Source organism: Schistocerca piceifrons, chromosome 2 (assembly GCF_021461385.2).
Source record: "Schistocerca piceifrons isolate TAMUIC-IGC-003096 chromosome 2, iqSchPice1.1, whole genome shotgun sequence".
Classification (NCBI taxonomy): domain Eukaryota; kingdom Metazoa; phylum Arthropoda; class Insecta; order Orthoptera; family Acrididae; genus Schistocerca; species Schistocerca piceifrons.
This window is the reverse complement of record NC_060139.1, coordinates 484,900,184-484,910,849: the sequence shown is the minus strand read 5'-3', so window position 1 is coordinate 484,910,849 and position 10,666 is coordinate 484,900,184. Positions and strand designations below refer to the sequence as shown.

General features: G+C 34.6%; 1 protein-coding gene across 4 annotated transcripts in view; it reads left to right on the top strand.

Moving 5' to 3' along the window:
* Positions 1-820: 820 nt before the first annotated feature.
* LOC124776580 (protein BTG1-like) overlaps positions 821-10,666 on the top strand; it is a 55,082-nt gene continuing 45,236 nt past the window's right edge. For 2 of the 4 annotated variants that reach the window (XM_047251628.1, XM_047251631.1), the window contains exons 1-2: positions 821-958; positions 1,241-1,814. In XM_047251628.1, the coding sequence (XP_047107584.1) occupies positions 1,504-1,814 (311 nt within the window). In that variant the 5' untranslated portion in view covers positions 821-958; positions 1,241-1,503. Of the gene's footprint in view, positions 1,152-1,240; positions 1,815-10,666 lie in introns of all 4 variants that reach the window. The other 2 variants (XM_047251630.1, XM_047251629.1) reach the window with 2 other exon arrangements.

Below are 10,666 nucleotides of genomic sequence, written 5' to 3'. Positions count from 1 at the left end.
GTCTACTCAAAATAATGTTCAATGCCACACCAAAAGAAATAAAAATCATACAAAACTTACATATATTTAAAACAGAATTTAAGAGGCTACTATTAGCGTTGATGAATTTCTTTGCTATCTAAACAGATAGTGCTCAACTTTTGATCCTTTTGTATAAACCTTTGTTTCTTTCTTCTTGCATGTAAAAAAGACGGCAAAGTATGTAAAGTGTATTTAAGAACGTGTTATTTCTCTTAATTGTTAATAATAGAAACTGTACTCTCTCTTTCCATATGACATTTCCTATATCTTGTATGTGATAAAATGGATGATAATAAACTGAACTGCATTGACAAGTTCCTTCTTTATGCGTAACACAATACAAGCACAACGTTTCACCCGTAAAACTTTCTGGAACTCCGGGCTATTTAACTTCGGGTTCGTGTAACCGCTACGAGCTTACATCCATTTGAATGATTGTCGATTGCTAATAATTACTACTTGTGACTGTCAAACAATGTTGATTGTCACGACGGTATACACAAGAAGACACAACCAATACCAACAGAACGTAACAATTTTTATACGTAATCCTTAAAGCGTGGGCTCGTGTGTCTTCAATACTCTATACGTATTACAATAAAATTGAAAACAAAAACAATGAACGCTGCGGAAATCAAACATTCAATGTAGGGGCTCACCTACACGACTTCACTTGTAATGCCGTAAACTGTTTATGATAGATGACCGCACTGTGCCCACAAGGGGTAGTTTTAATTTATGAATATTAAAAAAAATATTTAAAAACAACATTCTCTTTCATAATCACACGCTTCTAATACCACACTTCAGGTCCACAACTCTGAAGTATCTTTGAAAATCTGATCGACCAGCGTCTATCGACGGCCAGCATCTTTGCATTGTTTCCTTGTTTCTTGTTTCACGTAGCATTGGGAAAGTAGTATTCACCAGTTGAGAAGTACGTACTAAGTTTCGCTCAAGCTTTTTTTTCCTTTTTTTTCCCTTTATTGCTCTCGGTCCTAGACACGAGTAAAATTTTGTGCGTTGCATGCAGAAAATGTTTCTACGTATCAAGTGAAATGTAAGCTGGACAGATGCTAGTTGCAAGATGGTATACTAGTATTGAGTTGGCAACCGCAATAACTTTTCAAGTGTGTCTCTGCAGAATAACGTGTAATTAATATGCGTGTAATACTTACTTGCATTACTCTCTATTCATTAATTCTTTATTATGTTTCAGGTGAAAACCTTGCAGCAAAGTTGCACAATACTGAACGATCGAAAGTAGGTTACAGTTTGATACTGAATGGATAATCTATAGATTCTTGATTCTCTTGCCATTGTTGCACAGATCAAAACCAAGAATTAAGTGTATCAGAGTGTAGTAAAGTCTCTAAGCTCGGCACCGAGTACGTAGCCTTGCCTAGAGCTTCGTCACACTTATGTGTGTCACACTGCAACCATTGTTCGTTCAGATTCCCCGTTCTTCGAAAACTACCAATTATGCTAGACGAAATTTCGGCGGCGGTGCTCTTTTTAGTCCGCCTGATAGAGAAAAGCGAAAACTTTAACCAAGAGCAACTGCAAGACTTCAAAACACGTTTGTCAGAACTCTTAGTTGAAAGGTTCAAGAATCACTGGTTTCCAGAAACCCCATTCAGAGGACAGGGTTACCGCTGCATAAGAGTTAACGAACGAGATCGCCGCGATGCTACTTTGGAAAGAGCTGCAATTGCATGTGGACTGAAATATGAAGACCTGAAACTGCCTGTTGAGTTAACACTTTGGGTAGACCCAAATGAAGTGTGTTGCAGGTATGTGTTCAGCAGAACCTTTCACTTAATTTTTGTCTTTGAAAATTTCAATTAGTTAGTATTTGGATACAATTTGTGTTGTTTGTAGCACTTAGTAATGTTTCATAAATCAAAACAGCCAAGATAAGGAATGCCGTGTAATTTATGTTTATTGCGCTTTGGGAATGACGTGTAGCATGCATTTGCAGTATTTGAGTGTGCTTTGTGGTTTTTAAGCTTAGTACAGTATGACATATGTTTCATTACTCATGATGGTGCAATCAGTTCTTGGCACATGGTTACTTTGGTTTAGACCCAGTTCAGTTTATCAACCAGGCATTAAATTGCAACAATCCTTCCTCCTCATATGTTAAGGTAATTATCATTCTATAACAAGTTACAACCATTGTCAGGCATTTCTTTGTTCTGTAGAAGAAAAAAAACATTATTGTTGAGATTTCAGTTGCATTCTTTTATGCTTCCAATTGCGTGTGGTAGTGATAAACCAATTATTTGTGATTCATTAACTTAACATATGTGCAGCCATTTTCAGTTTGGGCTGAAGACCATTCATGGCAGTATTGATCGCTATAGTGTGTAAACTGTTACTGTACTGTCATCACTTGATATGTGACAGAAATGTTAATTATCTAGTAAAAACGCTAGTGGCTTGGTCATAGCCAATACACTGATGCATAAAGGGGCTTTGTGTAACACTTCTTCACTGCTGCCACAAAAGTTGCCATATTGTGTATTTCAGATGTTGTTTATAAACTACAGCTGAGTATCATGTCGTAGCAGTCATTGAAAGCAACTACTCTATGCCCACTTCATCATGGTGTCAGGACTCCTTAGTTCTGAATTAATATATGAAGAGGTAGGGATCCTCATAGCGAATAATGTAAGCAGCAAGTACAGGTCATGTAAATGTCATTTAGTCAATACCACAGTACACAGGAAAGAGTGTGTGTGTGTGTGTGTGTGTGTGTGTGTGTGTGTGCGTGCGCGCTCACAGTTGCTGTTCTGAGGGAACTACCAGTCAGAGGTAGTACCATAGCAGAGTTCTGCCCTGCTGATCAAAGTGTCTTATGGCAATCAGGGATTGATTCAGCTCAAGTAAATAACATAACTTCAGCCATGTGATGTTTAGTGACTGTCCACTGCTGGCCCTAGTTATCAGTACTGTATGCAGTAGCAATGTGGTACTCATTGTTGAAAGCCTTGTTTAATTTCATACAAGCATAGTTTGTAGCAATAAGGTTTTATAGCCAAAGTTTCAGTAATTGGCATTATTATCTCTGTATGCTCTACTGATCTGTTTGTATATCATTTTAATTTCATATTGTTATTGTTTTTTGTTTTATCATATGGCAAAAGTTGCATAGTGGGTCCCCTTAGATTTTTGTACATAATATGCATAAAAATGCTAATCAGTAACATGTTAATTATCTAATATACCTGTTCTGAATTTATGTTGCGGTTTTAGTTTTTATGACTAAAACTGCATGAAATATGGCTAACTGCACAAATGCTAACATTAGTCATGCTGTAAGTCAGCCTGTACCACAACATTTATTTGGTACGGTATTCAATTTCTTTTGATGACTGCAGTTATCTAATTTTGGTCACTGCTGTTGTATTCGAAAATAATTCACTTTCCTAATGTTGTAATGAGGGTGAATATATGTAGCAGCTTCTCTGAAAACTACTTTTAAAAAATTTCAAGGATACCTTTAGCAAAATTTGAGGGATCTATCTTAATATGTCTGTCATCTGAGATCTCAAAGAATTTTTTTTATTACTTGTTACAGTTAAATCAACACAGTTTTCTCTCTGTGTGTTTTATATACCGTAAGAGTTCAAGTGGTATAAATACTACTGACTTAAGACCCAAGCCTACTCCAACATTAGCTGCGTACATAAGTTTCTTATAGTTATTCACTTCCACAGATAACCTGTAGTTTCCTACTATTTTACCAATCTTTTGCTTTATTCAGTACTGTGGGTATGTGCTCCCTTTGTTTACACGCCTTGTGCATTGTTATTCCTGCTTCAGTTGGATTTGTGGAGTGTCTATACTTGGATTAAAATTACTTGATGATTGACAGTTCATGTGTTGGAGATGGTTTCCTTGTATGAAAGCGCTGAGTGTCGCGCTCGAATCATTCACTGTTGCTGCAACAGATGGTCAGTTCCTTCCCCATTCCTAATCCAGCGTTCTTCCTTAATGTGTTTGGATCCTGGGTCTGTCTCTTTTATTATGTATTTTATCACACGATAAACCACACCAAAATGCACACGCCTGTATACACAAGTTCCATACACAGCACTAATCAAACGCTACCAGATCCTACTGTACAAGATGCAATTCAGTGTTATATGCACAGATGTTATAATCTCGGAGATCGGCTTACGTTGTATAAGCTTTTCCCCACATTGCGTGAAACCAAATTTTTGTAAGGCAGTTATTTATCATTGTGATTGGATTGCCAAAGCCATAAAAACATCAACCTTAACAAGTGTTCTTATTCCTTCTCATCCTATCTGGTAAGTCTCCCCTGAGCCAGGCTTCTGAGTAACTCTCCATTCAGTCTGGAACCGCGTGACTGCTACGGTCGCAGGTTCGAATCCTGCCTCGGCCATTGATGTGTGTGATGTCCTGAGGTTAGTTAGGTTTAAGCAGTTCTCAGTACTAGGGGACTGATGACCACAGATGTTAAGTCCCATAGTGCTCAGAGCCATTTGGAGAGCCTGAGTAACTTTCCTGAATTCTACCCCTTTCCCTAAACCAATTCAGTCCTTTCCCTTCATCTCTCTTCCTTCCTCTTCAACTCTTATACCTAAAGGAGGAGCCACTGTCTCAGAGAGCTTGTAAAAGTTAAATCATTTTTGTGTGTGTTTTCCCCTGCTGCTTCTTGGTGAGCAGATTTTTTTATCTGTCCATATACATTATATTAAACAAGTGCTGTGGTGTAGCACAATTGTTGGCATTTAAACTTGAAGTACAGGAAGGTCGTGGGTTCGAATCTTCTCAGAGCACAATTTTATTTCTAAACCTCATCAGAAACTTTGATTACTATTTTTATTCAGTTAATTGGTTTGAATGTGTGTTTTGTTTCGAATAAGTTACCGTTTCATTTTCATCATCATAATGACTTTATTTTCTCTTTTTTTTCCTGTCCTCCTTCTTTTAAAACGGCTTTTAGTGCCGAAATTGAATTTTTTCTGTCTTGAGTTTGTTAGTAGAGGTTACCTTTAATCATCGTGCACAAATGATTATGATTTTAGGTCTTCCATAAATTGTACACCTTGTGTTTTCTTGGATACACTGTGCATCATGAAGTTGTGGTTAGGTTAGGACCAGGGTGGGCCGGGGTCCTCTGGTTTGGAGTTGAGTGGAGAATCTAAACCAGAGGCTGCGTTCACTCAGGGTAATTTCATGTGAAATCACCCAGTGGCTGTTGCCCTTATGTCACAGATTTTTTGAAGATTTGGTGTAAGCATGTACATAATGAGTTAGGGTTAAAATATTTTCTGACCAAAATTGTAATTAGGAGACCATTTTGAAATGTGGCCCCCTTCTACCAACTGGTGTTGAGAAACGAAGTGGCTTGTTAGTTTGTAACCACTAGAACTTTTTCATTTATGAATCAATTTTATCCAATTTGATGTCATTGGAAAGTAAAAGAATATAGCTGTAATATAAAAATTATTAAAGTGCTGTGCCTAAGCAACAAATATTTAAAATTTTGTAATTAATGTAATTTACCAACTCCCCCCACACACAGAATCAAAGGTTTTGCCGTCTGAAGTTTTGTTTGAAATAATTCCTACTGCCATACTTTTTGAGATATAAAAAAAATCAGAAGGGTGTTTTTCCTCTATTGTTAGATCTTATACTTTTTCGATAATGCTGTAATAATTAATTGCTTCAAATAGCTAATAAACAAAACATGAAACAACAACGAAAAATTCAGTCTAGCAGCAACACTCACATGCAGCACAGGCTGTGTGTGTTATGTTTTTGTGTGTCTGTGCACTTTATATATCTGAAGGACTTTTTTGTCTTGTTTTTGTGCTTCTTACATCAGCAGCCATTCTGTCTGGTAAGTTATTTGAAAGTACAGTCAAATCCCTCAATATAATAATAACATTCGGGAAATAGAGCCCCTCAGTATGAGATAGTGAAAAGGAACGATTGAAATTAAAAAGAGAGAGAATTCATTCAATCTGTGCGTAGTTGCTCAGTAATGTATAACCAGGGAGACTTAATTTAACTTCCGTAAGCACAATGGGTTGGGTCATTCCATGTCAAGTCACCCAGGCCGTGACACCAACCATGTCAGATTTTACAACAATGACTTCTTTTACAATTACTTCTTTTATCATCCTGAAAGCACTTGTAAAAAATTTTTTTTCCTCTATCTCTTATAGTTTTTTTATAAATTTTTAAAGTTTTTAGATTTGGCGTTGTTTCAGCAGTTGGAAATCGTAACTTAAACGTGTCCTCACAACTAAAAAAATTTGTATATTAAAGAATACTCGAGATACCAGTATAGAATTTTGGAATAAGTTTGTGTATTATATCGAAATGTTAAAAAAGTTAGCATAAAGATATATTAAAATCTTCCAAATGAAAAAAATTACAAGTTTTTTATTTATTTTTTAGCTAACGGATGTTTAGTTTTACAAAAACTGCAATATCTAGAGTCTCAGACTGATAGAAAGCTCAAATTTGTTTTAAAATACTCTTAATTGTATAGGCTATTAGATAAAAGAAAAATTATGTTGGCTTTTTAACTTTGCTAATAGTTATCTAATTTTTAAAATAATATTAATTATATTTTAAAAATAAAAAGTACCAAGTGACTTAGACACCGAAAATAAGTTTTTGTCTTCTTGGAGTAACAATGTACGCTTGGATTTTGTTTTGTTATTCCTCTGTTTTGAAGTAAAAAATTATTACAGTGTTAAATAGTGCTTGGATAGTATTTTATTAAGTTTATTCGAACTTTCAGTAAGTACTGTTACTTAGTTTACAGAGATTTTCCAATATCCTATAAAAGTAACCAGAACAGTAATCAGACCAAAAGTGAAATCAGTATGTCAGATATTCAAACCTGTAGCGTAGGGTTATTTAAAAAATCTGACTGTTTCCAAACAACCTACACACCTTCAAAAAAGTTTCAACCGGTATCTGAATTGAGTGAGGAAGAAAAAGATTTGATCCACTTATGATCTGGAATTAATCTGTGTGAATTTAAGAATATATGTTCACACCACAGCTACTACTTTTCAAATGTTTTTGAAAAGTATCAAACAACATGTGTAGACCCACTAAAAAAAACACAAAAAGCCCATCAAAAAATCGTTGAGAAGTGTAGGCTTGGATCTTTCTAAACAATTACTGACACAAATTATTAGCATAAAACCTGGACAAAAGCTTTGCCAAACATGCCGTACCTTTTGTGAGGAAAAATTAAGAGTTGAAGTCAATGAAAGTGAAACAGATGATGAAGTCCTGGTTGAATTAGAATCATTGGAATCCAGAAATGAATCCCTCATACAAACAAACATTGCTCTTGATAATATAGGTTTAACACTGATAAAGCTTTATGGCTTGTCAGAACAAAGTAAAGGGTCTTATTTTAAAAGGAAGGTTAGCAGTATTGAGAAGACTGCAAAAGAGGCGGTTTCAAAAGCATTAAAATATGATGCACCAAGTTCTGATGACGAAGAAGATACAAGTGTGGTTGAAAAAGCAAAGGATTTTGATGTAATGATTTCTCTTATGAAAGAGAAGATTTCATCTGTTGGGAGGTCTAGAAAAATCCAGATTCTGACCTTGGCTCCAGATTCTTGGAGTCGAAATGAAGTGATCAAACAATTTAATGTGAGTGAGTACATGGTGCGACAAGCTAGAAAGCTAAAATCTGAAAAGGGTATTTTGGAAACTCCTGGTCCAAAAAAGGGTAAAACTCTTTCTGAAAATACAGTAAGACTTGTAACATATTTTTATGAAAAGGATGAAAGTTCCAGAGTGCTACCTGGAACAAAAGACAAAGTAAGTGTTCAAAAAAATGTGTACATGCAAAAAAGACTCATTTTGTGTAACATGAGAGAACTCTATTATTCTTTCAAATGGGATAATCCCAAGATAGAAGTAGGATTTTCAAAATTTTGTCTCTTGAGACCTAAATGATGTATCCTTGCTGGTGCTGCAGGCACACGCACTATATGTGTATGCAGTATCCACCAGAATGTTAAACTATTACTGGATGCTGTGAAAATTGAAGAATCTTATAAAGACCTAATTAGGATGCTTGTGTGCAACACAGAAAACCAAAACTGCATGCTACGTCATTGCGACAGCTGTCCTGCAAATACTGCGCTAACTGAGTACTTAACTGAGAAAACTAAGTGAAGATTATGATTTAGAAGAAGAAATTGTAATCAGTCAGTGGGTTAACACAGACAGGGCAGAAATGATCAAACAGTCTATCAGTGTTGAAGACTACATTTCTTTATTGGTTAGGTCATTGGAAAAGCTCACCCCGCACTCGTTTATAGCAAAATCCCAATCAGTAGCCTTTAAAAGATTGAAAGAAGACCCACCACCCAAAACAGCAATTATTGTGATGGATTTCAGTGAAAATTATTCCTTTGTTATACAAAATGAGATCCAAAGTTACCACTGGAATAGAGGTGGTTGTACTCTACACCCAGTTGGATTTTTTCTAAGAAATGAGGAAAACAATGTTTTTGTTTCCAACCACTGTTTTATTAGTGATGACCAAGAACATGACACTGGTTTTGTTAACTTTGTGCAAAAAGAAATTACAAAGTGGCTGTCGTTACATCGTACTGACATTGACTCAGTTCACTACTTTACAGATGGTTGTGCTGGGCAGTACAAAAATAGAAACAGTTTTAAAAATTTGACTGAACACTTGAGAGACTTTAATTTGAAGGCCCAACACACTTTTTTTGCAACAGGTCATGGGAAGTCAATTTGTGATGGCCTAGGAGGAACTATTAAAAGAATTTTAAGGAAAGCCAGTCTACAGCTTTCAGACAAAGAACAAATGACAGCAATCGATGTTTACAAGTTTTGTGAAAAAAATATTGAAAACATTCATTTTCACTTTATTGACAAAAAAGAAACTGATTTGCTACGTTTGAAAATAGAAAAAGTTTTTCAGCAACCCGAACCATTCCTGGAACAAGAAGTTTTCATAACTTCAAACCACTTCCAACAAACAATCTTGAAATTAGAAGGACTACAGATAGTGTAAAACCCTCCTTAGTCTTTTCTGTGGACTGGTAAAAACAATATTCAATGATGATGAAGATTCAGAAATTCTATTTCTACATCCTTCAGGACTAGCTGCATCATTTTATTGGCCTGAAAGAGAAGATTCTTGCATAGTGCCTTTGGAGCACATAGTCTGTGTAGTAGACGTACCTCAATCAAGCGGCACTGGAAGAATGTATTACTTAAAAAAAGACTGTATCAAAAGAACTGAAAGCTCTTGGATGAAGTGGAAAAACAGTTTGAATCAGCATTAATGTTTATTAAAAAGACAAAATTACTCAAAAAATTCAATGTTTCAAGCAATCAGTTGGGTTAAACATAAGTGTCGTATGTACACTATCTTTGTACATAATTCTAATGTAATCTACTATAATTAATAAACATGTTAAAAACCATTATTTTTGTTTTATCAAGTAGCCTATATGTTTAAGAGTAAATTAAAACAAATTTGAGCATTCTATCAGGCCTGAGACTCTAGATATTGCAATTCTTATAAAACAAAACTTCCGTTAAAAAAAAAGAAAAAATACATATATTTTTTTCATAGAAAATATTAATATATTTAATAGTATCATTTTTATCTTCAAATATGTATAATAAATACTTGCTGCAAAAATTCATGATGTTATCTAAAAGAGTTTTTAAGATAAGCAATTTTAAAGTTTTGAATAAAAATTAAATTTACCATTTCCGAAGGTTCGGAAAATGCAGAACATAAAAACTTTAAAAATTTATAAAGAAAACTATAAGAGATACAGCAAAAAAAAAAAAATTGCAGGTGTTGTCAGGATGGTATTAGAACCATTTGAGCCAAATTTCATGAAAATCTAAGGAGGTGGGTGTAAAATTTGTTTTTTATTGGGTGATTTGACATGGAATGACCCGGTTGCATTTTTTCAACGTATTATAGTGCCCTCTGATGTTGTATAATTTTTATGAAGTGACTCTAGACCACCCAATCATATTATAACCTACAAACGGTTGTTGCGGTATATGCTTTGTTTAATTGTGACTTTTTTTTCAGATGTTGTAATGAGTTTTATTTATCAAATATTATAATGACTGAAAAAGATCACATATTTTATTTAACATTGTTTGTTTTTCACTTTTTTATATCAATTATCGTTAGAAATAATGATATTCATATAAATATTACTGTTGTTGCCGTTGTTGTCATGTTGACTAATCGGGTTTCTACCAGTTATTCGCGTCTTTCCAGTACGATATTTCAACTGCATGACTCGCAGTCTTCTTCAGGTGCTGTCTGATATGTTTTACATATTTTCACAGAATTTAAACAAAAAAATATTTTCTTTATTTATGTAAAAGTTATTACTTATATATGATGATTGAAATAAAATAAATAAAACAAATTATAATAAACATAATTCAATTCCACAATCGAAGGTTTTATGTATTATGAATCTTACTATGCTCCTATAGTAGCATCTGATTGACTATCATAAAATACGTCACACTATCAAGTTGAGGGGTTTTACATGTCGAGGGGTTCCATATTGAGGGGTCTGACTGTAATACAAAGTTGTTCCATAATGTG